We start from the raw sequence: 27,137 nt of genomic DNA on the forward strand, positions 1-27,137 counted from the left end.
CTAGACAAGAGACTCTTTGACCCCTGGGCGCACCGTCTGCCCCGGGGGTTGGGCGGGAGGGAGGGCTGTGTCTGCGGGTCTGACGGACAGGAGCCCCATGGCAGGTCTGGGGTCCCAGGTCGAGCCCCTCCCCTCCCCCTTGCTCTGCACACCGCTGTTCCCGTTCTCAGGGCCATACATCTTGCTCACGGTGTCAGCAATCAGCCCCTCCTTCTCGGGGGCTGTGTCCCCACTGCTGTCCTGACTGTGGCGGTACATGTAGGAAGCCTGCTTCACGGAGCGCTGCAGCAGGTGCCGGCGGTAGGCCCTCTGGATCTTGATGGCGCACACTTCCTCGTGCTTCCTCTTGAGGGTGGTTGTGATGGGCTCGTAGGAGACCTTGGATGGGTTGGCAGCCATGAACTTCTCCTCCATGGTCTCCTTGAGGGCGTCCATCTCCCCAGAGTCTCCCAGGACCTCTTTGGTCAGGGCAAAGAGGATGTCCAGGCAGTGGATCTTGTCCCCTGGCACCATGGGCAGGTCCATCGTGATGAGCTTGATCTTGTTGGGCTTGGCGATCCTCAGCGGCTCCTGCAGGGTGTCCACGAAGTCGGAGAGGCGGCTGTAGTCGATGAACTGCGTGGCATCAGGGTCAAACTTCTCCCACGACTCGTAGAACATCTCGAAGTCATCCTCCCCGAGAGGCTCACTGCTCTCCTCCGTGGCCACGTTGAAGTTCTCCAGGATGATGGCGATGTACATGTTGACCACGATGAGGAAGGAGATGATGATGTAGCTGCAGAAGAAGAAGATGCCCATGGAGGGGTTGCCGCAGTCACCCCTGACGCTGGTGCCCGGGTTCTCCAGCGTGGGGTCACAGTCGGGGGGCCCACTGTTGAGGATGGGGTTGAGGAGCCCGTCCCAGCCGGCCGACGTGGTGACCTCAAAGAGGCAGATGATGCTGTTGCCGAAGGTCTCAAAGTTAAACATGTCGTCGATGCCTGACTCCTTCTTGACGTAAGCGAAGTTGGACATGCCGAAGATGGAGTAAATGAACATGACCAAGAAGAGGAGGAGGCCGATGTTGAAGAGGGCGGGCAGTGACATCATGAGAGCAAACAGCAGCGTCCTGATGCCCTTGGCCCCTCGGATCAGCCGTAGGACGCGCCCGATCCGCGCCAGGCGGATGACACGGAACAGCGTGGGTGACACGAAGTATTTCTGGATCAGGTCAGAGAGTGCGAGGCCTGCAGGGAGGAAGCGGTGAGGACTGCTGCCCTCAGGGTGGGCGGCTGGGTCGGGGAGCAGGGGGCATGCGCGGCTCAAGGGGGCCCAGCCCGCTGGGCTCTTCCCCAGGAAGGAGCAGGAGAAGCTCACCGCTCAGAGCACAGCCCGAATGGCCTGACCCATTAGGCTCTCCCAGGGGTCTTGGGGCCTGGGCTCCGTCTTTGCCCTGACACGGCTGCATGGAGGTGGGATGTGTCAAAGCGAATGGTGGTAGGCCTATCGCTAAGGCTGTTTGCAGATGCCATGGATGAGAGGGCGGGGGAGGACAGCTCTGGGTGTGTGACTTCAGGCATGTCACCTAATTGGTTTGTGGCTCAGTTTCCTCGTCTGTAAAATGGAGGTGACAACAGTACCAGCCTCAGGACGTTTGTTAGGAACAATCAGTGAGCTAATGCCTGTGAAGTGCATAGCACAGTGTCAGGCAAATAGTACATGATTGATAAATGATAGCTAGTTACTATCACAATTACACACAGCTCTCCTGTGTGTAAGGATACTGGAACCATCTTCTTATGTTTTTCCCGAAGCACGTGGGCACCTGAGTGTGCATCCACTGGACAAGTAAATGTTTCTCAGGCGTAGTCACGCGTGTGAAGGTGACAGGTTGCCTGGGAGCCCACCGTACGTGCTTTTGTGCATTAAGTGTAGACACCAGGTGCACACGCATGTGTGTATGTGTGAGTGTGAGTGTGAGCACGGCAGGTGCATGAGCAGGTGTGTGTGTGGACACGAGGATGGGAGCACCGGGCCTTCCTGAATGACTCAGCCCAGCCTGGCCCTGCTTACCCACAATGGACAGGATGACAACCACAAAGTCGAAGATGTTCCAGCCGATGGTGAAGTAGTACTGGCGCAGGGCCAACATCTTGAGCATGCACTCGCCCGTGAAGATGATGATGAAGATCATGTTGACGTTGTAGAGGATGTCCACCTTGAGCTGGCTCTGGTCATCCGTCTCCACCATCATGGTGACCATGTTGAGGCAGATGAGCATCATGATCGTGATGTCGAACGCCTGCTTCGTCACCAAGTCGTACACCATGCCCTGGATCTTGTTCTGTAGCAGGGATGGGAGTGCGGGGATGCACGTGGAGGGGTGTGGGGGGCAGTGGTCAGGGCAGGACGCGGACCGGCAGAAGATGCAGGTGACACGGCAGAAGACACGACAGCATGACAGGGAGAGAGAGAGAGAGAGAGAGAGAGAGAGAGAGAGAGAGAGAGGAGGTGTCAGGTTTTGTGGTGGAGTCGGCCAGGGCAGGGGCGGCGAGACCCATGAGAACAGGCCAATCTGTGGGGTCCGTGGGTATCCTTCCTCACTCTGGGACCCTTCCTCCCATCAAGGTCCCCCAGCAACCCCTCATCCTTCTCCTGAAGTCATTGCTCACTGGGGGGCTGTCTGGACATCCTCTTCCTCCCCGTTCCAGGGGCCCTTGCCCCAGAGGCCACCAGCTGAAGAGCTGACTGGACACTGGGGAGCCGTGCAGGGCCAGGCGAAGGGTAAACCAATGACCGGAGTTTATCAGGCAGCTGCTGCTTGGGTGTAAAGTGTCTGTACGGTTACAGAGAGGCGCCCCTCCCGGCAGGTGGACCCAGCCTCACGCCAGGGACACAGCCTGGTGGGCAGAGCGCAGGCTGCATTTTGCCCCCTGCCCCCGTGGCCCCCTTAGGCAGGAGCCTCATACAGGCTGCAGGGGGAGGGGCCCGGAAGGCTGGTACCTGGGGCCGGGGAATTGGCTTCTGAGGCTTCTTGGAGCCAAGCTTCTTCATGGCGTTATAGTATTTCTTCTGTTCCTCCGTCATGAAGAGGTCTTTCCCTCCAAAGTATAGTGGGATGGGGCCCGTAAGGTTGCGGTGGGGGGTGTCCCCCTTCTCACCTTCTCAGGCACCACCCTTAAAGCCACCCACACCCCAGCAGGGGGGCCGGTGGGACCTGCCTGGAGCGGCCAGAGATGGAGGTCAAGGGAGGCAGGGGAAGGGGGACTCAGGGGTCCAGAGAAGGGAGGGGAGGGGACTGGGTGACTGACAGAGGCAAGGGGCCAGCGCAGCCTCACTGCCCGCTTTGGGCCACCTTCCATCAATGTCTCGTTGGGTCCTCAGAATGAGCCGGCATGGCAGGCGGCACAAACCTCATTCTGTACATAAGGAAACCAAGGTTCGAGGTGGCCACATCTCACTTGTCCAAGGTCGTCTGGTGGGATGTGAACCCAGCCTTGCTGAATCATGCCACCAGCCAGCGAGAGCACAGCAGGTGCAGAGGCAGCATTTGTGAATGTATGAAGGAAGGAGTGGACGAAGGGAGGGAGGAGGGAGCCTGGGGAGGGGAGGGCCCGGGGAAGGTCGGGCTGGATACTTATCTTCTTCTTCTGCTGGTTGAAGTTGTCGATGATGACGCCAATGAAGAGGTTGAGGGTGAAGAAGGAGCCGAAGATGATGAAGATGACGAAATAGAGGTACATGTAGATGTTCACCTCGTACTGGGGCTGTTCCTCCTTCTGCAGGGGCCACAGGATGGGATGGGGTGGGCTGGGGGTACATGCTGCCTGCTGCCTGCTCTCCATCTCACTGTGGGCCCATCCACCCCCAGGCTGTGGGGTCTCGGGGGCTCCTGAGGAGGCAGCATGGGGTGGGGATGGATCTGAGTCCTCTCCCCTGGCTCACTCACCAGCCAAATCTCGGGGACCCCCACTCACCTCCCGGGAGTCCACGGCTGCATACATGATGTCCATCCAGCCCTTGAAGGTGGCCTGAGAGAGTGTGGTTGGATGTGAGGGGAGGGGGCCGCCCCCTGCTTCCATCATCCTTGAGTTTCCCTCCCTGCCCCCGCCTGGTCCTCCCCAGAGGCTGCCTGCCCTAAGCTCCCCTGGGGAGGCATCAAATAGAGACCGGAGAGGTATAGACACTACCTCTGGGTCCCACAGCCCTGGAAGCAGGGTGGGCGGCCCCCTAACAAGGAGCGGCAGGGCGCTCAGGTACAATGAGAATGCAGGGGCACCTCCATCCCAGCCTTGGGCAGGGGCAGCGGGTCACACTCACCACCTGCAGGAGGGAGAGGTAGCCCAGACCCACGTTGTCGTAGTTGACCTTGACGTTGAGCCAGCGGACCTGGCCCGTGTGCATCAGGCTCTCGCACTCGGACTTGTTGTTGACCTCGGAGATGTCGAACCTCTCGGAGGTGGTGGTGTTCATGCAGTAGTAGAACTTGCCGGCAAACAGGTTGACGCCCATGATGCTGAAGATGAGCCAGAAGATGAGGCAGACGAGCAGCACATTCATGATGGAGGGGATGGCTCCCAGGAGGGCATTCACCACCACCTGGGGGCCAGGGAGGGGGTCACTTCCAGATCCTCTCCCAGGCAGGTGGGGACACCCAGTCTCCTCTGGGACAGGGTTCCCACCCACAGTAACCAGGTGACCAGGCAGGGTTGGGCCTTGTTGCTCAGGGAAGGCTTCCTGGAGGAGGGCCCATCTGAGCCAGGCCTGGGGGAGAAGTCTGCTGAGCTTTACTTGGGGGTGGGGGGATGGTAAGCAAGGAGTAGGGGTAGTGGGTTGCCGGCCTGGTGGCTGAAGAGGGCTCTCCGCTTGGCTGGAGCCATCAGCCCAGAGTGGAGGCTGGGCTTCTCTGGAAGCAGCCCGGCCACGGGTCACCGGGCAGGAGACAAACACTCTTTCCTTGGCCCCCATAGGAAACTCAGTCCCCGTGACCTGTTCCCCTGCTCATCTGCTTGCAGGATTAGAGACACAGACCCAGAAAAGAAGCCGAGTCTTTGAAGCAGCAGGACCCTTGGGACTGGACTCTGTGCCCTGCCAGCGGTGGCCACCCAGGCCAACCTCATTATTTCAGGCTGAACTGAATCTGAGAATTATCTGTTTTCAAGGAGAAGCCGTTCCATGACCTCCAGACAAAGTGGGTGGCACAAGCCCAGTGATGCCCAGGGGAGCTCTACTCCTGGCTGGGGCACCAACCAGCTGCCAGGTTACTTTCCCCTGGTGGGGAGGGGTCCCGGCTCCAGGGGTGGGAGGGCCCAGTGCTGGCTGGCCTCTTGCATGACCAGGAGGGAGCCCCCAGGCTGAGTGCACTGCTGACCTGCAACCAGCTGCTTCATGGCAGTTCGTCCCTCCAGCGTGGGTCCTAACAGACACCCCCCCCTACCCCCGCCCCCTTGCCTGGGGAAGTCCCATTGGTCTTGCCCGAACCCTGTATTTACCTGTCACTTCCGCCCTCAAGGGCCTGAGGGAAGGGTGGGCAGGCTTGGAGTCCTGGGGGGCCCCAGTCTGAGGCTGGGGAGGGACACCTATAAACCCACAGACCTGCTTTCCTTCCTCTCCTCCTGCCTCGGTGCCCTCAGGCCCCTCCTGGGAGCTGCTGCAGCCTCTGCTGCCCCCAGTGGCGGAAGAGATGAGCGAAGGAGGGGGCTGAGGGCGGGAATGGGCACTTGGGCTGGTGTGGGAGGATGCCTGGGGACCTCCAAACCTGGACCCCTGGTGGTGGCCGGAGTACAGACACCCCCAGCCCCTTTCCAAGCTGTGGCTGCTCCCCCAGTCCTTAGCCCTACTCAGGGTCCCCCTCGGCACCCACCCTCATGCCCTGGAATCGAGACAGTGCCCTCAGGGGACGCAGAGCCCTGAGCGTCCGCAGGGATTTGATGGGTCCCAGCTCCGAGTAGCCCAGCCAGTTGGCCACCAGGCTGATGATGGAGACCTGTAATGGGAGGGGACGGTGGTCAGGGAGTGCAGGGCCTCAGCCACAAGGACCGCCTGGGATCTGGCGGTGCGGCCGGGGATGGGGCAGACTCACATCCACGATGAGGAAGTCGAGCCAGCACCAGGCGCTGGTAAAGTACACCTTGAAGCCATAGGCCACCCACTTGAGCAGCATCTCCATGATGAAGATGTAGGTGAAGATCTTGTCGGCGTATTCCAGGATGGTCCGGATGACTCGCCGCTGCTCGATGTGGATGTCCTCGAAGGCCTGGGGGCACCAGCAGGGCGAGGTGGTCAGGGCCCGGAGGAGGCCGGGGCAGCAGCCACGCCCCTACCTGCCTGAAGCTGCTGGTTCCCAGGGGTCTGGCAGCGGGGCCAGGCGGGGGCAGACTCCCCGTGCCCAGCATGCGGGTGAGCCAGTGAGTTCCCGATGGGGAAAAGCTCCTCAGCTCCCCTTTCCCAGGCCTCATAATAGTAACCCTCACTGGTCTGTCGAGGGGTTCACCTTGACACATCCTGCCCTACCAACCCCCAATTCCCAAGGCCTTCCCCACCTGATCCCCGGTTGGGACCTGTCAGCTAAGGATGCACACGGATTCAGAGCCCATCTGTCTCTTTAAGAAAATTAACACAGTCTACAACACATCCTGGAAGCAGTGGTAAGTTCTTTAGGATTCTCTGGGCTCGGGGGTGCCCAGGCCTGGCCCCTGCCTCTGCCCAGTGCCCAGTCCCCAGGGCAGCGCCTACCAAGGCTCCACTGCTGAGTAGGATCATGAAGACAATGAAGGTCTCAAACCAGCTGTGCTCAACGATCTTGAAGCAGGCCCTGCGGAGCGTCCACCACATCTTCCCTCGGCCCCGGGAGACGTCCACGTAGAGGCAGGGAAAGCGCTGCACACAGGCTGGGGAGGGAGGGCGGCGGGGGCACCAGTCACGGGCCTGGGGGCCACCTTAGGAGGCACAGTCCCGCCACCTTCCCAGGATCCGCCCCCCCGCCCCCCACACACACACAACCGCAGGCAGAGACCTTCCAGAGCACAGGGGTGCAGGCAGCCAGCACAGGTTCTAGAGCCGTCGGCTGTCCCCATCCTCCCCCACCTCGCCCAGGCAGCCTTCACTCTGCCACAGCCCAGGCCCTCCGGGCAAAAATGTTCCTGAAGGGCAAGGCAGGCCTCTCTCTGGCAGACGAAGCCGAGGAGGACAGTCTTAGAGCGGCCACTGCTGACCGCCTGCTTTGTGCAGTGCCGGCCACACTCAGGGCTCTGTGGGGATTCTGCACGGCAGCCCTCGGGCTGATGCTGCTGTCACCCACCGCCCACACTGCAGGGATAAGAGGCTCAGGGGCTGGGAGGCATCCCCAGCTCTGACACCCCTTCCCGGCATTCTATTCTCCTGGGTGCCGCAGGGCAGGGCAGGAGAGCATCAGAGGAAGAAGGCCCTGCCTGCTTTTGGTGATGCGTGTGTCCCCGAGATGTCCCCGAGGGGGCAACGGGCTGGGGCTGGGGCTGTTGCCGGGCTTGGGGAGGCACCCAGGCGAGGTGGGGTCACACACACGGGCTGGGCCTCACCCTCAGTGAAGCACTCCTCAGGCTGCTCCCCCTCAGGGCTCTCCTCGGCCTGGTCGTCGGGGTCCTCCTCGGGGGGCTTGTAGTCGGCAGTGCTGCAGACGGAGGAGTTCCCGTCGAGGGGCTGCAGCGGCTTCTGCAGAGGCCACAGGGTCACGTGACCCCGGGCCCTCCCACAAGGTGGGGCGGGGGAGGTCAAGATGGGAGACCAGAAGGGAGAAGGGAAAGAGAGGGTGGAGCAGACTCATTCATTCATTCATTCAGCCCTGGATTATGCAGCCACCACTGGGGCCTATGCAGAAGAGCCACAGGCCTTGGTCCTGCCCTTGGAGTGGGACAGGGATGAGGCCTGGGGAAGGAAGGGGGTCAGGATGGAGCAAAGTCCGAGCCTTCCTATCCTCAGGGTCCGTTTGGCTGAGGAATCCAGAAAGGATGGAAATTTTTCTGCAGCCAAAGCTCCAGCCTGGGGCCAAGGGAACCTAACGGGAGTGGGTCGGGTGGGGCGGCTGGTGCTCCAGTCTGGCCAGGCCTCTCCCACCTCCTCCCGGTGCTGCATCTAGGCCGGCCTCCTGCCCCCAGCCTCCACTCCTCATGGGGCCCCCTTCATGGCTGGGGGTGAGGCCCCTGAAGAGGAAGATGGAGAGGGTAGCCTGGAGGGGCAGGGGGCGGCTGTCAGAACAGTGGCCAGAAAACCAGGGAGGGCCTTGTGCCCAGTCGACAGAAAGGGAAACCGAGGCACCGGGCGTTAGGTTGGGCACGGCACCCATTGAGCCACTTGCCCTGCCCATGCACCCCAACTCCCACAGCCCCCCGGGAGCCGTACTTGTTTCCCCGTGAGAGTCCCCAGAGCCTTGGCCCCGGCTGCTGTCCAGCCCTGCTCCACCCGCACTCCTCATACCGAAGTTAGTGCCACATTTCCCTGGGTATTTATAGCTTGGCAGGCGCTCGGCTCCCTGGTAAGTCAGTGTGCCACGTATTTGGGGGGAACAAGGAGTCAAGAGCTTTCAGGGCAAAGTTTATTCAGGTTCTGGTGCCAGCGGGGCCCTCGCCCATAGGGTGGGGACGGGCAGGGGGCCCCGCCCTAGCTTATGTGCTAGTCCTTCCCCTGCCGGAGCTGGAGGGTGGGCAAGGGGGCTCAGCCTGAGCTTCTGGGGGCGACCACCAGGGCCTCCCCCACCCTTGCAGGGGAGGGGAACCTCAACCCAGCAGCAGGCCCCCTGCATGGAGGAGAGGGCAGGTAGCGGCTCCAGTTCCCAGCTCTCTGTTCCCCTTGAACCCAACCCTACTGGGCCCCTGACACCTCTCCTCAGAGTCCCCAGCCCAGACCTGGCACTTTGGCCCACACTCGGAGGTTGGGACCAGCCCTCCAGGTGGGGTCTAAACAGAAACAGATAATAATGGCAAGGACTTGGCAGGAGCTTCAAACCCAGAGGGGGGTTAAGAGAGGCCTCTTGGATTCCAGCCCTGGAGCTAGGGTGCCTCAGGTGAGAACATGCTGTCTCAGAGCGCCACCTGCTGGGGAGAGGGGACCCAGGTGGAGTTGTGGGGCAGGGGTGTGAAGGGAGAGGCCTAGGGTATTAGGACAGGCAGGGCATGCCATAATAATTGTATTAATAGTAACAACAGTCACCGTTCACAGAGAGCTGACTGTGCTTTGCACCCAGCATCTCATCTAATGCTCACAGTAATACCACAAGGTAGGTACCATTACCCCATTTTATAGATGGAGAAACTGAGGCTTGGAGAGGAGTTGTGCCATGTTCAAGGTCACACAAAAATGTAGAGTCATGTCTGTCTGACTCCCGACCCCTTGATCCAGGCTCTGCGACAGGCTCACCTTGCCATCCTCAGGCTCCGAGAAGGTGTCTGTTTCCTCCTCTGTGGGCATCTCCAGGTCAGACTCCTCGGAGGCGATGGGCACGTGGATGGTCAGGTAGGGGTTGTTGATGAAGTTGAGGTGGTCCAGCTCAATGCTGCGGGGAGGGCCGTCAGCCAGGCCCATGTGGTTCAGGATATGATTGTCCTTCTTGAGGTCCTTGTTTTCATCCTCCTCGGGCGGTAGCTCCTTCTTCTCGTCTTCGGAGACACTTTCCCCAGCCTCGCCGGCCTCGCCAGCCTCCCCAATCCCCCCGAGGCTGAGCATGATAACCTTGGGGCTCAGGATCTTGCCATGCAGCAGCCCCACGAGGAAGGCTTTGGCGAAGCCGACGCCCCACTTGATGCGCGCGACGGCGATCTGCAGGTTGTTCATCTCGCCATCCTCGTCCGAGGCCGCCAGGCTGTCGGCGCTGAAGGAGCTGAGCAGCAGGGCCAAGAAGAGGTTCAGGACCTGGGAAGCAGGGGGTGGGGGGAGCCTGAGCTCAGCCTCTAGGCCCCTGAGGGTGCCACCTTCAGCCAGCACGAGGGGCCTCGGGTCTCCGGATCAGACCCACCTCATGGTGGGCTGTTAAGAGGACGTCACCTAATGGAACCCTCACAACTGCTTGTGAAGGTGAGGAGTGCTACTGTCACGCTCACTTTACAGATAGGGAAACTGAGTCTTACGCACATGATAGGACCCTGCTGACCAAGGCAGAGGCAGGGTTCGGGGAGGCCCACTGGGTGACAGGGACTCTTTCTATGACTCTGTCCTCCACTTCCACTGTCAGGGGATGTGGAACAAAAAACAGGACTCATGTCTCCAAGTTTCCAGGACTTATTGGGAGCCTGAATCTTTTGAGCCTTCTTCTCTTGTCTGGTAAATGGGACTTTTAATAGACCCTGTGCTCCTGATACCCAGATGCATGTCCCCTGTTGCTGTAGAAGGGGCATCTCACCTACCACTGTTCACTCCCTTTTCTTCCTTTGGGGTTCCCTGCTCCACCGGGTTCTCTTCTCTTAGCCCCACTGAAAGAGACTTAAGAGGCTACTGGTCTACCCCTGTCAACTTTATTTTCCAGTGGACAGACATTTACTGAGCCCCTCCCACTGTGTGTAGAAGCAAGTGGCCTCAGTTTGCCCTCAGCCTAGAGACAGACATTTGATCAGACAAATACAATGCAGTGGGTATGCACAAAGCAGAGACTGGGGTGCACGGGTTTTGAAACCACACTGCTTGGCTTTGAACCCCAGTTTACTAGCCATGTGTCCTGAGGCAAGTCCTATCACTGCTCTGTGCCTCAGTTTCCTCATCTGTACAATGGCGATGATTCCAATACCTACCTCCTCACGTTGTTGTGAGGATTAAAAGGTCAATACAAGTAGAGCACACAGTAGGCACTCAAAACTTGTTGGCTGTTATGTGTGCGATAATAGAAGACTCTACAAGGTACAGGGAGGAGTGTGATTAACTCTGAAGCCAGCTCAGCATTTTATGACTGAGGAAACTGAGTCCCAGAGAGGTGGAGTGACTTGCCTGAGGACAAACAGCACAGTCAGAACTAGAACCCAGGTTTCCAATCATTGTACAACTTCAGAGGACATCATTTACTTAGACTACAATGTGAATGGCTACCCCGGAGGCTACACAATGCAGTAGCCCTGACTTCCACCAGCTTACTCCCATCCCAGGGCAGTGAGGAGGAAGGTACAGCCTGGCTGGGGTGGGGGTCCTGGCTCCTGTCAGCCAGAGGCAGGTATTACTCTGAGGGTCTCAGGGTGGGGCTGTATGAGTGGACATGAGGAAGTAGGGCCAACTGTACTACACCATTTTCTACAGCACTTGGGTATCCTCAGATTTTGGAATCTGCAGGGTGTCCTGGAACCGATCCCCTGAGATACCAAGGGAGGACCGGAATGTGAATCTCCCACCCTTGGCCATCTTCTCCATGCATCTCACTGTCTGCCCTTCACCAGTGTCCTCCAAGGTCTTTTTGTTATTGTCTTAACTATCAAGTTGACATAATATCTTTAAAATATATATATATATATATATATATATATATATAGGGACTTCCCTGGTGGCGCAGTGGTTAAGAATCTGCCTGCCAATACAGGGGACACGGTTTCGAGCCCTGGCCTGGGAAGATCCCACATGCCGTGGAGCAACTAAGCCTGTGAGCCACAACTACTGAGCCTGTGCTCTAGAGCCCACGAGCCACAACTACCGAAGCCCACGCACCTAGAGCCCGTGCTCCACAACAAGAGAAGCCACTGCAATGAGAAGCCCGCGCACTGCAATGAAGAGTAGCTCCCGCTTGCCGCAACCAGAGAAAGCCTGCACACAGCAACCAAGACCCAACGCAGCCAAAAATAAAAATAAAAAATAAATAAATATTAAAAAAAAATATATATATATAGTATATTTTATCTTCTCTCTCTGGGAGAATGTGCTGGGGGTATTCGTCCCCACTGCCATGCCTTCTAGCTACTTTTCTGCCTTTGCCCCCCACCAAAATTTACTGGTTTTTCTTTCCCTCTCTGGCGGGAGGTGTCCAGTTGCCAGAAACACATCTGAGATGGGAATTAGCTGCTCTCTGGGTCAGCAGGGTTTGCACACGGCTCCTGCCTGGGACAGAAATAGCTGCCTCAGGCAAGGCATGGGGGGTGGGTTGGAGGGAAGGGGGACTGACAGCAAGTTCCCCTGGGGGGCTCTGAGGGGTGGGTTCCCTATGCCCTGGTCATTTCCTCTTCTTCACAGTAGCCCCGAGGAAGTGCCTGAGTGCCATGGACGCAGGGGACCTGGGTCCCCACACACCCTGGCAGGGTGCCCCGGTGCCCTCTGGCAGACACTTGCTTCCATGAGGCCTGGGAGGGTGGTGGGCGGGGACAGTGCCCAAGGAGCTGGCAGTGCCGCCCCCCTTGGTCACTCTGCTTCCTTTGAGCAAAGTGGGAGAGCCACAGAGCTGGGCTGGAGAAGGGCATCAGGGTGGGTAGGTGTGTGTGTCTGTGTGTGTGTGTACCCGTGTGCATGTGTGTGTGATGGGAGGGTGTGGATGGCACACACACAGAGGCAGTGCAGTGCAGTGGTTCCAGACACTGGGGCAAGACTGCTTGGGTTCAAATCCTGCACAGGTTCTAATCAACCTCCCTGAGACTTTGCTCGATAAAACAGCACGGCCCTCATAGGGGGTGGTGAGCATTAAGAGATCAATACCAGGAAAGTGCTCAGAATGCTGAATAAACATGAATAGAGGTCAGCTGTCATCGCCGGTACTGCTGATGCTAACCTCATCATTGGTACCATTGCTGCTGGTATTGACGCTGTTGCTATTGGAGTTACACAGACCCAGGTCCTAGTCCAGGCTCCGTTTCACACTAGCTGTGTGGTTCTGGGCTGTGCCTCCTGGAAGCACGGAGCCAACATTACCTGCCACACAGGGTCATCAAGAGCATTAGGGATGGGCTTCCCTGGTGGCGCAGTGGTTGAGAATCTGCCTGCCAATGCAGGGGACACGGGTTCGAGCCCTGGTCCGGGAAGATCCCACATGCCGCGGAGCAACTAGGCCCGTGAGCCACAACTACTGAGCCTGCGCGTCTGGAGCCTGTGCTCCGCAACAAGAGAGGCCGCGATAGTGAGAGGCCCGCACACCGCGATGAAGAGTGGCCCCCGCTCGCCGCAACTGGAGAAAGCCCTCGCACAGAAACGAAGACCCAACACAGCCATAAATAAATAAAAATAAATAAATTTAAACTACTTATAAAAAAAAAAGAGCATTAGGGATAATACACGTAAAGCCCTTGGCACAGGAACCGGCACGTGGCAGAGCCCAACACCAGGAGTGTGATGCTGGTTGGTGATGGGTACTGAATCCGCCACTGCTCCCCCAACGCCTGTAACATTTGGACTCCCCTGGCCTCTTGGGCCAAGTGCTTTGCTAAGCACTTGGACGTGTGTCATGTAATCCTTACGACCACCCAGTGGAGTAGGTCACCACCCCCATCATCCCCATTTTCCAGATGAGAAAAACTGAGGCCAGAGAGAAATAACTTGCTCAAGGTTTCCCAGTCATCAAATGGCAAAGCAGGGGCCTGAAATGTTTTTGAGTTTACACACACACAGACAGAAACCCCCTGCAGACCCTTTTAGTCACCTCCAGGCCCTTAAACTTGCCCTCACAAGCTTCTACTCAGAGCCTGCTCCCACACACCCATCCCGAATCCTGCCCCAAAGTTCTGCTGGGACATCTGCTCTCACTCTCCATCTTCCCTCACTCTCCCCACTCCCTAAGACCCCCCTCCCAGGAGCAAGCAGGCTGGGTTATGCTGTCTGGCTGTCCCTGGGGGCTTGGGACCCCCTCCTACGGTCCCCTCCTCCATCAAGGTGACACCTCCTGCCGCCAGTCCGCCCCTGCCCCCAGCCAGAGCTCAGCCATATCTGAGAAGCGCTGACCCAGCAGCTCAAGGATTCCACAGGCCTTTGCGGAACATGGGGACGTGAGTCTTCCCACCCCCTGTTGCCCGGGGCAGCGTCGGCCACCACAGGGGGCAGCTGGGCACAGCTCTCCTGGCAGGAGTGACCCCACCCCGAGAAGGGGTGAAGCAGAGTTGGCAGGGTGCGGAGAGATGCCTCCCCTGGCTCCAGCCACAGAAATTCTGGTTAGCTGGACCATGGCCTCACACCCCGTTTCTCATGGGCCCCTGCACCTCCCTCCCTGCACCAGCCCCGCATACAGAAAGTGGCAGGATGGATGCAGCCCATGCCATCTCCAGATCCTCCCAACGCCCATGGCCTAATTCCTGGGAACAGAGGGTGAGAGGGTAGGAGGACAAAAGGGCCAGGAGTTCCTGGTACCAACCCCACACTGTGCCTTCTTCGGTCACAGTCAGTCCTCCCAGCCAACCCCTGAGGGGCCTACCATTTTTCTTCCACGTGAAGTTAGAGAACTCAGCCAACCAGAGAGCAGTGATTCATTCAAGGTCACATAGACAGCGGAGGAGCCGGGACTGCAACATGGGTCAGTCTGACTCCAGTTATCATGTTACTTTACCCAAAACACTAGGTCTCAACAGTACTACTCGCAGCGTGGTCGCTGCCTCAGCGGCAGTGACATCACCCAGAGCTCATTAGAAATGCCGGTTCCTGGGCCACGGCTCAGAGCTGCTGCATCTGACTCTGGGGCATGGGGCCAGGAATCTAGGTTCTGAGAAACTCCCAGGTGATTCTTAAGCAGGTTAAAATTTGAGAGCCACTGAGTTAAAACATACAAAACTGCCATTTGGGGTTGGGGTTAGGTAGAAAACAAGCATCGGCGGTTTCACACAGTGTAACCTCATGGGAAAAGGGCCCTTCAACGACAGCTTGATTTAAAGGAAATAAAGGCATGGACACATGGTGGACACTTGGGTGTCCTGGGCGAGGGTGGGGGAGCCACCCAGCCGACCTCACTCACCACCAGGTTGCCGATGACCATGACCATGAGGAAGACGGTGAGGCACATGGCCTGGCCGGCCACCTCCATGCAGTCCCACATGGTCTCGATCCACTCCCCGCACAGGATGCGGAAGATGATGAGGAAGGAGTGGAAGAAGTCGTGCATGTGCCAGCGGGGCAGGTTGCAGTCTGCGGCGATCTTGCACACGCACTCCTTGTAGCTCTTGCCGAACAGCTGCATGCCCACCACGGCGAAGATGAACACGATGATGGCCAGCACCAGCGTCAGGTTGCCCAGTGCCCCCACCGAGTTGCCGATGATCTTGATGAGCATGTTCAACGTTGGCCACGACTTGGCCAGCTTGAAGACCCGCAGCTGCCGGGCAGGGCGAGGGCAGGGGCTGGTGAGGCCCGGGGACCCCTGGCCCAGCCCCAAGAGATCCCCATCCTTATAGGAGAAAGAGTAGTTCCCTGACCAGGGATTGAACCCAGGCCCTCGGCAGCGAGAGTGTAGAGTCCTAACCGCTGGACCACCAGGGAATTCCCAGAAAAAACTCTTTTGAACAGCTCAACTCCCACCCACTGAGGGATGCAAGGCCTCAGTTTACCTCTCTATTAAATGGGAATGCTCACATCCTACCCCTTAATCCTCTTCGAGTGATCAAAAGAAAGAGTCCTTATCTCTTAAATATACAGGCTAAAGTATTTGCAAGTGAAATGAAATCTCAGGATTTGCTTTAAGATACTCCCCACAGAAAAATCGGGGGGACAGATAAAACAAGAATTATAGAATGTTGACAGCTGTTGGAGCTGGGTGAAAGGTACACAGAGGTGTATCTTACCTTCTCTATACTTTTGTGGATACATGAGAGGTCCCTATGGGGTAGTGGAAAGGATGCTAATTCGGAGTCCCAATTCCACTACTGATGAGCTTCCTGAGCCTCAGCTTTCAGCTCTGCAGTATGGGTTGAAGTCCCCACCCCACTGCCACCCAAGGTCACTTAGGAGTCAAGCCCAAATGTCAGCTCCTGGGCTGTCATTTTGGTCCCCCAGCAGCTCTGTGTGATAAGGGGGAGGGCACCTTTCTCCTTTTTTCCAGTAAGAAAGGTTCTAAGAGGCAGAGTGGTGACCAAAGGGCAGAGGGGCCCTTACTTCCAGCCCTCTGGCTTCTTGGCGGTTTCTCCTCCCTTCCTCCGGGCATCCTCACCACACCCTTCCCCAGCCCGGGTGCCAGGGCCTCACGCACCAGACGGAAGGAGCGGAGCACCGACAGCCCCTGCACGTTGGCCAGGCCCAGTTCCACCAGGCTGAGGGTGACAATGATACTGTCGAAGATGTTCCAGCCCTGCTGGAAGTACTCATAGGGGTCCATGGCGATGAGCTTCAGCACCATCTCTGCTGTGAAGATGCCCGTGAAGACCTGCAGGGTGGGGTGCAGCCCCCGTCACAGAGCCTCAGAGGCACAGGACCTCGGGAGTCTCCCACCCCACTCCCACCTCCAGGGCTCGAGGGGAGGGTGACAGAGCCCTGGGGGTGCAGGCAGTACCCACGGCCCACAGGTGTGTGTATGTGAGTGAGTGAGGAGCGGAATGACCATGCCACGGGGCAGAGTGGGAACCACTCAGAGACCAGGGCCCGTCCATTCCTGGCCTTGGGACTGTTGGCCTGTCACGTGACTTCCTGGGGCCTCAGCCCAATCATAATAATATTCAACACTCATAGAGCATGCTGTGGTTCACATTATGACCTTATTGGTATCCCGACCTCTGTGAAGTTGGGAGGGATGATCACGCTCATCCCAGAGTTGAGAAATTGAGGCTCGGAGAGGTCAGCAGCAAGCTGTCGGTCACACTGCCCACATAGAAGCATGTCTCAAACCAGGTCTTGGGGTGCTTAGTTCAGTCTCCTGTCCCTACACCCTATAGCCTCTCTACCCTGGTTGGCTGGGGTCCCAGGACCCAGAAAATCTTGGTGGCTTCGGAAGTCTAAGGCAGGGCCCAAAAGAGGATGAAGCGGAGGATCAGTGAGAAGCCAGAGCTGAGCCCCCAGAGCCCTGGACTCATCTGAGGGCTGCAGAACCTCTAAAAGCTCCCTGGGCACGGCCCCCCTCCTGCCGGGCACCAGCTGCCCCGGGTCCACAGCCTGCCCGGGCACATGCTGAGCCCCGCCCAGGAGCTGTCCCTGGCCGTAGCAGGTGCCCAGACAGCAGCAGAGTGTGGGCAGGGGGTGGGCAGGCGGCGGGCCGGGCCCATCACACACACCCCAGCAGCTGCACCGCGGGTCCAGAGCACACCCTTGCTCCTCCAGCCCGGCCTGGCCACGGCCGCCTCGGGCATCTCCGTGGGGTGGACGTGCCTGCCTCGCGGGCTGGGGAGTCCAGGGCCTGATTCCTGTGCTGCCCACCCAGTCCTCATCCTGCCCCAGGCCCCAAATCTGACTCTTCCTGGGCTCCCCGCGCCCTCAGCGGAGGGGGAGCATCTTGCCCATTCGCCATCCCGGAAAGATTGCAAAGGCAATTGGGAAGGGTGGGGCTGGGCTGGAGGAGGAGGCGGCTTTTTCCCTTTGTCAGGCTCCACAGGGGCTGGCAACGAGGTGATAATGCTCCTAATGGGCAGGGATAAGCAGGCGGATCAGTGTGTGTCAACAATAGCAGAGCAGAAAGGGCTGGAGAGGGGAGCTGGCCTGGCCATGCCGGAGAAATGGCAGCGGGCAGGGGGGCTCAGGGCTGGGGGACTATGCCCTGGGGCCTCCAGGGTGAGCTGGGGCCTCTTGAGCCTGGGTGCCCATGGCTCTACGCCCCCACGTCCAGGTCCCTTGGTCCCTCTTAGCCCCACAACAACCTCTGAAAGTGGAGAGACTTGCCATCCAGCCCCCCCATACCTCTGTGCTCTCACTCCCCCATCTCTGCCTCCAGGGCATGGCCTGGACCCCAAAGCCCCTGAAATCCTGATCATAAGAGGTCAAGCACCTCATCCCCATTCTATCTGCCCCCAAGTACCCTGAAACCCAAATTCCACATCCCATGGATCACCCCATGTACATCCCTGGTACATCAACTCATGCCCCCATATACCCATATGCTGGGAAAATAACCCCAGCCTGTCCCCTTAGGCCCCCTAATCGTGCCCCATATTTCCACACAGCCCGTCGGGCCCTGTGGTCCCTCTCCTGTCCTGCACAGGAAGGACAGCCTCTCCCTCGTCCGCTCCCTACCAGGTTGCCCACGTTGAGCACTCTGTCAAATCGCTCCGTCATGGGGTAATGCTCCATGGCCATGAAGAGGGTGTTGAGTACAATGCAGATGGTGATGCCCAGGTCCACGAAGGGGTCCATGACGATCAAGCGGATGATATTCTTGAACTTCATCCACGGGGTGCAGCAGTTCCATATGAGCACTTTCTGGGAACACTTGTACCACCATGGTGGGCACTTCTGGTGGGCCTCTTCCAGCCCTGGGAGTAGGGTGGAAACAGATACCTGATGAGGATCCCCCCTCACGTGCTCCTTCCTCCACCTAGATCTTTGGTCCCACCTTCCAAGCCCCGCCCCCTAGAGCATCACACCTCAAGCCCCGCCCCCTCAGGGAGGCCTACTCCAAGCCCCGCCTCTCAGTGGGTCACCCTCAAGACCCATCCCTCTAGACACCGCCCACATGGCCCCACCCCTCAGTGCCCCACCCCACAACGCGCTGTCCCTTAGCTGACCCTCAAAAAGCCACACCCTCAGCAGCCTTACCCCAAGCTCCTCTCCCAGTGTTCTACTTCAGCTCCGCCTTCCTGGAGCTCCCCACCCCCTAACGCGATGGGGTGACTCCCATCCTCTGCCTATGGCCCAGGGCTGCGATCTTGGCTGGGGAGGGGCCCGAGGGCCCCCAGGGAGAGACGGGAGGCCACTGCAGGGGGCTGGGTCCCAGTTCCACCTGCTGCTGGCCAGCGCCACTCAGGAGCAAACCGTGGTTCCCCCCAAGGGCTCTCCCTCCCACTGCCAGTATGCCGGCCCCTCCAGACTGTCCCCAGCCAGTCCTTCCTTTCCCACCAGGGTAGCTTTCTGGAAACATCCCCTGTTCTTGCCACTCCAGCTCTAAACCCCTGGGGCTCCGTAAGGCCCATGGGTGACGCTGCTTCTCCTCCTGGTCTTCCAGGCCTCTGCTGCCCATGGGGGATCTCAGCCTGGGCGTGCTCTCATTTAATTACCACCGGAAATGGATGAGGTAAGTATATTAGTGCCCCCACGTCATAGATGAGGAAAGGGGACTGGAGCCGGGGGCAGCCCCATAGACACCTGGGTTTGAGTGCATGATTGGGACACCCCAGAGTTTGGGGGCGGTTGAGCCGCACCCCCATCCAAGAATTAGTAAACCGGACCTCTCAAAGGCTGCAGATTCTGCTCTGGCAGCAACACCCCTACCCCCAACCTGGGTGCTACTGCAGGTGCCCTAAACTGTGTCTGAGGCCTCAAACTTCCCACCACAGTCCCAGTAAGGACAGCGTTGAGTGACCTCCTCAGCCAGCCCTGCCCAGCATTCCCTGGGGCATTCTCTGGCAGGGCACACCGACACCTGGATGCCCGTCACACAAGGTCAGCTGGGATGGGGCCCTCTAGAGGTTTGCAAAGTCCTCCAAGTCCTTCCTGGCACAAGGCGAGACACCTGGGGAGAGGACCCGATCCCTTCTATGTCAGATTTCCTTGCATCTTCCCTCCCTTGCTTCCCCCTTTCCTCCTCCTCCCTCTGTCTTTCCTTACTGCCTTCCTCCCTCCCTCTCATCCATCCACACACCCATGTCTCTTCCCATTTATTAATCTTTCAGCCCAGCCACCCATCCATCCATCCATCCATCCGTCTGTATGTCTATCCACCCTCTCCTCGTTACCTTATCCTAGTCTCCCACTGAGGCCTGGGGGGCAGCACAGGGATTTGGGGGAGTCTGTGACTCTATCTGGGCAGAGTGACCTTTGGGGTTTAACTTTTACCGAGAAGATATTTGAGGAACAGGATCTCCAGTTTCCGGAACATTGGGCCTTCCTGGTTAGTATTATTATCCTGTCCTTCCCCATTGCCTTGGCAGCCCCCAAGGCCTCCCGGAAGCCCCCAGTTCCCGCCACAGCCTGGCCTTGCAGCCAGAATTGGGCCAGGGTAAGCCAGGACTATATTTATCACGGCCATTTCTTCGATGCCAATATTAAGTTACTGCCCTGAAGCTGGGTCCAGCCAGGCCCTCCCGGCCCCCACCCCGGGAGCCCAAGTGGCCTGATGGGCAGGACAGGCAGAGTAGGGTGGGTATGGGGATGCCAGGCACTCACCTTCCATAGCATCTGAGACGCCGCTGTCTGCGCTGCAGCTGGGTCTTGGGGGCCCCTTCTCCCCCACTGATGTGTCCAAGCTGCCGTTGCAGTCTTTGCCTTGGGCTGGGTCCTCGTCTGCCTCCCTACCTTCCAGAGCCTGAGCGGCCTTGGCCTGTGGACCAGCAAGGGTGATGGACATAAAGTCCATCGCTGAGCCATGGGGATGGACTAATGGACTCTCAGAGCTTCTCCCTGAGCCTTTCAGGCTGGGGGCCCCTCTTTTCGGCCTGCACCCAGCTTACTGTGGGCAGGGGCGGCAACCTCAGTGGTGGTGGGGTGACAGGGTAGGGACCAAAGTGACTGAGGACACACATCCTGAAGACCCTTCACTCTCTGAAGCCTTGACTGACCCTGCACTTCATGAGATGATGGGTAAATGTACAGTTGCTCCCTGGGGCCTCATCAGGACCCGCCTCTCCCTCAGCCTGGACCCGTACGCTGCCCAAAAAGAATCATAAAACCATAGGAATTTGAGCTGGAAGGCTACGTCAGGTTTAACTACTCCCGATTCCTTGTTATATATGGGGAAACTGAGACACTGAGCTGAGAAATACTCTTTCCACTGCTTGGATGCCTCCCACCCCACCAAAGCTCCAGCCTGGGCCTTCTGCCCCCCGTCCTCTGCCTTGCAGGCCCTACCCCATGCCCCCCCCCCCGCAACCCCCCTCAGCCTGCCCAAGAGCACCCAGGCCGAGGGGCAGAGAGATCCCTGGATCCTCGGCCTCCTCTCCCTGAGTCCAGACCTTCCCCAGCTCTTCCTGCTGCTTTTTGAATTTCTCCAGCATCTGCTGAAACTCTTCTTCTTTCTCCTGATTCTCGGCCAAGGTGGCCTCGTTCTGCTCAGCGTATGCCATGGCCACCACCGCCAGGATCAGGTTGATGAGGTAGAAGGAGCCCAGGAAAATGATGACCACGAAGAAGATCATGTAGGTCTTGCCGGCTGCTCGAAGGGTCTGGGAGTGGGGGAGGGAGAGAAAGCGTCACATGGCACCCGCCTGCTTTCACCCGCACCCATCTCCATACATCCATTGCCCAGATAGGTAAATGGAGAGGGTCCTTCACAGAGCCAGGCAGTTTGAGGGCTTTTGAGGCAAGGTATGGCCACCCTTGGCAGGCTAAGCCACATTCTGGGGTGCTTCAAAATATATACTCAGGACCCAGACCTTCCTGGTCTCCTGGCTCAGAAAGCCCTGCGGACCTCAGCCAGACATCTTGAGATCAGAGAACCAGGATAAAAATTGGTGAACACGGGCTTTGGGATCAGCTTGAATCCTAGCTTTCCCGTAGTGCCTGGCATCTAGTAAGAGCTCAGCAAATAGCAGCTATTATTATTATTATTATTACTAAATATTATTATTAACATCATCATGTTAGAAACATCACCAGGAACCAGAAGGCACCGTTGCTCCAGACCCAACCTGCCCACCTGCAAACAGTGGAAGGTAAATAATTGTGTATGGGCAGAGTTGGAGTCTAAGCTGCCCTACTGGTTACTGTGAGGCCTGGGAGTCTGTGCCCGGCTCAGATCTCAGCTCTTAAGGCAAATGAGGAAAAGGAAGAAAGGGCTGGGGCTCAGATCTGGGCAGGTACCTAGCGTCAGAGGGCTCTGAGAACCCATATGTAGGGACATTTAGGGGGTACCATGGAGGGGACAGCCTTATTAGGGGCCCCACCAAGCCCGGAGGAGGCTGTGGAGATAGAGGGAGGTAGCCGTGGGGCTGAGGGGCAGGGCGGGGGGCTGCTGTACCAGCTGGAAGAGGTTCTCCCAATAGTCCTGTGTCATGAGGCGGAAGAGAGCCAGGAAGGCCCAGCTGAAGGTGTCATAGCTGGTGTAGCCATAGTTGGGGTTCCGCCCGGCCTTGATGCACTCGTAACCCTCAGGGCAGCGCCTGGGGATAGGATGGGGGCTGGTTTTAGGGAGAAAGGAGAGCTCCAGCCGGGAGATAGATGGGGGGATCCCAAGAGAAAAATATCCTTCCGTCTTGTCTGCATCCCAAAAAATGGAAAGTGTTCCCCCCATGCCCATGAATTTTCTTTACGTTTCCATCCACCCCAGGTCCTCATCCCTAATCATCCCCCATCTTGTGACAACCCTGGGACACCTGCCCTCCACCGCCCCCACCGCCCCCCCCCCCCCAGTGTCACTCACCCAGCGTCGCTGCTGTTCCCACAGAGCAGGGCGTCATTGGAGCCTTCCAGGAAATAGAAGTTCCCTTTGGGAGTCAGAGGCCACAAAGGAAACATGTCACCACATGGACACTGTGGGCACAGTACCCACTGTGCACCTGTGGACACATCTGTGTGGACCACACACCCCAAATGGATGCTCTCTGGGTGCCCCTTCCCTCTCCTTTAAGGGCAGCTCCAAGTTCCAAGGTCTCTGGGTAGATACATTTTGCTGCCAGCTCAGTGCCTAGTGTGGGGTGCAGCAGGGGCACAGAGGGATACGGGGTGGGGGGCATGCATGTGTGTGGATGGGGCTACCATGTGCCTGTGCAGGACCCTCAACTGAAGGGGGGATGCGGCTAGAATCCAGGATGCCAGGTTGAAGAAGGGGTACCATTTTCTCAGCTGCCAGAAGGCACAGTGTGAAGTAAGAGTGGCTTTATGAGAATGTTGTCTTGTGTGTGTGAGCCTATGAAGTCTGGGTATGTGAATAGGATGCGGGGGCCTGGTGGTGGCCCTGCCAGGGTGCGAGCATGTGGTGTGATGGAGAACAAGGAGTACGTAGGTTAGGGACTATGGACTGCTGCTTTTTATAGCAGAAGCTTTAGGATTTTCAAAGCAATTTGGCATTTGTTGTCACACAAACCCTTTGAGAAAGGTATTGTTGTCTCCATCTTATAGGTAAAGACTCTGAGGGAGGGGGAGATGAAGTGACTTGTCAGAGGTTACCCCAGCTGGTAAGTGATGGATTTACACTCAGGCCTTCTCCATGCTCTTTGTCTCACAAGGGGCTGCCATCGGGGCTGGGAAAGACCCCACTGGCCTCCCGACCCTCCGTTCTTACCTTCGTCATTGATGTAGGCATCCCAGTCAAAGGTAGAGTTGCTGGCCCAGCTCTCCTGGCTGTTCCAGGTGTCATTGCCGTACCAGGTGTCATTGCCGTACCAGGTGTCATTGCCGTACCACGTGGTGTTGGTGTCATTGAAGGGCGGGGGCCAGCGCACACACTTCTGCCGCAGGTTTCCCATGAAGAGCTGCAGCCCCACCAGGGCAAAGACACTCAGGCAGAAGACGGTGAGGATCATCACATCTGACAGCTTTTTCACCGACTGGATCAGGGCTCCCACAATGGTCTTCAGCCCTGATCACAGAGAGGGTGAGAGCTTGGGGCTGGGCAGGGCAGGGGGTAACTCACCGACTTAGCCCCTCCGAGCCTCTGCCTACTCCATCTCCTTCAAGCCTTGACTTACTTGGGGCACTGCTTGCCCGAAGCCTTCCCAAATTAGCCCCATCCTTCTCTGGTTACAACCTCCATCTGGAGCCTTGAATGGCCACCGAATCTCAGCCACTAGAAGAAGGGACTATGAAGACTTCACAGTGTGTTGCCCGACTCAGAGAGCAACACCCAGTCACACAGTGGAGCTTAATAAATGTTGCTAAGTCAGCACTCCCAAAGTGTGTTCCTTAGAACGCTCATTTAGCAAGCTGTGCCCTTAACAAAAGGGGTTCAATCATGTTTGGGGAAGGCTGAGCTCTGTAGCGCCCTCTTGGAGGGTCCTTGTGTAGATTAGCCTATCAAAGGCTCGGAGAAGTCCTACAGAAACAAAAACTTTAATGCCACGTTTCACCTTATTTGACACAGAACGCTTTCTCTTTTTTTCTCTTTAATAAATTTATTTATTTGTTTATTTTTGGCTGCGTTGGGTCTTCGTTGCTGCGCGCGGGCTTGTGGGCTTCTCACTGCGGTGGCTTCTCTTGTTGCAGAGCACAGGCTCTAGGCGTGCGGGCTTCAGTAGTTGTGGCTCGCGGGCTGTACAGCGCAGGCTCAGTAGTTGTGGCGCACGGGCTTAGTTGCTCCGCGGCATGTGGGATCTTCCCGGACCAGGGCTCGAACCCGTGTCCCCTGCATTGGCAGGTGGATTCTCCACCACTGCCCCTTTCTCTTTTAACACCCAAGGAACAGCAGGGTTCACTCTGAGAACCTCTAGGCTGACTTTGCAATATTGCATTCCACTCCTCTGGACGGGCAAAGGCATAGCCAAATCGTATGGAATTCCAGGCTCAGATTCCATCGTTTATGGAAGAACCATAACTTCTTCCTTGGGCCTAATCAGTGTGTCTCTTGCTTCAATATTAGTTTATTTCTTTTTCTTATCTTGGTATGAAAACAGATGCTCAGCAGCCTCCTTATAAAAACCCTCTGAGCTCTGAGGATGCTGGAAGCATGGCACCGAGGGAAGGTATTGTGGCCTTGACTCAGGGGCCAACGTGCCGTGTGGCCTTCAGTAAGCTCTTCCCTCCCGGGGTCCCTCCTTCCTCAACTGCAATTCACGAGGGCTTTGGACTAGAGGAGAACTAAGGTATATTCTAGCACTAAGACTTCACAATTTCCCCTCCTCCCAGAGTCTGTTCTCCATGCCTTTTCAGATCATCTTTCTCTCCTTTAATGAACCTTCTCCAGTTTCTCCACATGCTTTTTTGAGGGTCCGGATGATCCAGATTCTAGTTATTTCATGCTTCTTGATGCATTACTTTGGAATTGCCCTGGCCTGATCGCTCAGTGGGTATGTGGCATGTTCATTATTGAGCCCACAGGGCTGGGACTTTCCATCACTGAATTCTCTGTGTCTCTCTCAGGTGGAGGTCTCTGCTCTGCCCAGTCTGCTTATTTTATTGAATACACATACCCTGGGCCAGGCATTGTTCTAAGCACCTTATTGCTATCAAGGCTTTGAATTCTCATAACAACCGGATGAGTGGTACTGTTATTATCCACATTTCACAGATACGGAAATTGAGGCAGACAGGGAAGCCACTTACCCAAGGTCAAAGTTAGGAAGTGGTGGAGGTGGGAATTGAACCCAGGCAGTCTGGCTCCAGAATCTGTGCTCTAACCACCTTGCTATGCTGCCTCTCAAAACCCATCCTCCCACCTGGGGCCCCTTCTCCTCTCTGGCCACAGGGGCCCCTCTGTGTCCAGGCTTTGGTGTGGGTCCTACACCACCTGGGAGGGTTGTGACCCTGGGTCATAGAACTGGAGTGCCTGGTTCCAGGCCTGGGTGAGGGGGGAGGCCTGATGGCCTGGGCAGAGGGTCCCTGCTCCTCCCCAGTACCTGGGATGACTGTGATGGTTTTCAGGGCCCGCAGCACCCGGAAGGTTCTCAGGGCTGAGATGTTGCCCAAGTCCACAAACTCCGTCAGGTACCTGGGTGGGGAGGTTGGGGCGAGGGCTGTGTCAGAGCCGGGGGTGGGCGGTAGGGCAGAAGTCACAGGTTCTCCAGGCCCAGAATGAGGATTCCCAAGGAATCCTTGTAGTTGGGGTTACCGTGGAGATGCGGGGGGACAGGTCAGGCACAGCAAGCTTCCTATCGGGGCCTGAGAGGTGGGGAAGACAGTGCAGGAGCTTTGCTGAGGAGTGGGGTTAGCAAGGGTAGCCCAGCTCTCCCGGGTGGGGGCCCGTGGGACTAGGGCTCAGGGCTGCTGTGTGTGGTCATATGTGCTATGTGTAGGGGCACCGGGACAGCCTGCCAGCCAGACCCCGGGAATGGCAGCTCCTAGAATTGTGCAGCCCGCTATCTGCAAGCTGGACCCACAGCCCTGCAGTCTACCCTCTGAGGCCTGGCCCCCTCCCCTCACCCTCATCAGCCTCAGGACGCCCCCGGGGCCCTGCTCACGCCATCATGATGACGCTGAAGTCCAGCCAGTTCCAGGGGTCCCGGAGGAATGTGAAGTCTTCGATGCAAAAGCCTCGGGCCAGGATCTTGATGAGGGACTCAAAGGTGTAGATCCCTGTGAAGGTGTACCTGGCAGGGAGAGGGCCGGCCAGGGCCAGCCATGTCACGCCTGGGCCGGGGTGTGGGTGGCAGTGATGGACCTCCTGGGAAGGAGGGCACAGAAATGACATATGCCACCCAGGGGCTGAGGACATTGGTGAGAGTGACAGTGTGTGCCATTCCAGGGACTGAAGGTGTGTGTTGATGGGGGTGGCAGTGACAGTGTTTGTCTCCCTGGAAGGCAAGAGCAGTTTCACTCTGGGCATCCTCAGAGTGCACACCTGGGACGGGCAGACACCTGGGACCGGGGGAACGGGGGAGGGGGAGACTTACTCCACATGCTTGGACCAGGAGGGCGGGTCGCTCATGGTCATGAACACGCAGTTGGTCAAGATGGTGATCATGATGACCGTGCTGAACAGCGTTGGGGGGAGAGTCAAGGAAACTGAGGGAGCAGGTGGGGAGGGGAGGTGGAGAGAGGGCCTCCCGCCCATCCCCGACCCCTCCCTGCCTTTCCCCGCCCCTGCGCTCGCCCCACTCGGGCAGGATATGAGTGGATGAGCACCTTGATGGCGCAGCGTCTGAGGGTGCTAAAGGGGCTCAGCATGTAGAGAGCAGGTGTGGCAGAGAAGCGGAAGATGGCCTTGCCCTTGTTGAGCACGATGAAGGTCTGCGGCAGGGAGAGAGCTGTGAGGCCTGGGACAGGCAGACAGATTGACAATGGACAGACAGGTGGAGGGAAGCCTCCCAGGCCCGGACCTTCTTGTCACTGTAGTAGGGATCCAGGTCCTCCAGGGGGATGCCAATGACCTCCGGTGGGGGGTCCCCATAGATAAAGGGCAGGTTCTTGCCAGCCTCCAGGTCACTGCGCGGCTTCTGCTCGGGCCCCTCCGTCTCCATCTGCTTGTTCCGCTGCTTCCGGGCCTCCTCCTCCATCACCCGCCGTTCTATGGCTGCCAGGGACTCCCGGGTGAAGGGGCGCAGGCTCTCAGGGCCCAGAGGCACCACCGTGGGCTGAGATGAGTTGGCCAT

At 57.9% G+C, this 27,137-nt stretch overlaps 1 protein-coding gene across 1 annotated transcript; it reads right to left on the minus strand.

Moving 5' to 3' along the window:
* SCN4A (sodium voltage-gated channel alpha subunit 4) lies at window positions 1-27,137 on the minus strand. Its single transcript, XM_061175478.1, has 24 exons — window positions 26,865-27,137; window positions 26,657-26,775; window positions 26,439-26,528; window positions 26,007-26,135; window positions 25,446-25,537; window positions 23,177-23,473; window positions 22,316-22,379; window positions 21,914-22,055; window positions 20,910-21,119; window positions 20,125-20,278; window positions 18,037-18,275; window positions 16,070-16,243; window positions 14,843-15,199; window positions 9,370-9,861; window positions 7,536-7,668; window positions 6,715-6,869; window positions 6,062-6,235; window positions 5,843-5,965; window positions 4,300-4,578; window positions 3,957-4,010; window positions 3,621-3,758; window positions 2,983-3,087; window positions 2,053-2,323; window positions 1-1,226 (listed from the first exon to the last, which is right to left on the minus strand). The coding sequence occupies exons 1-24, from the start codon at window positions 27,135-27,137 to the stop codon at window positions 1-3; spliced, it is 5,490 nt and encodes a 1,829-aa protein (XP_061031461.1).

Source organism: Eubalaena glacialis, chromosome 19 (assembly GCF_028564815.1).
Source record: "Eubalaena glacialis isolate mEubGla1 chromosome 19, mEubGla1.1.hap2.+ XY, whole genome shotgun sequence".
In the NCBI taxonomy this organism is placed as follows: Eukaryota; Metazoa; Chordata; class Mammalia; order Artiodactyla; family Balaenidae; genus Eubalaena; species Eubalaena glacialis.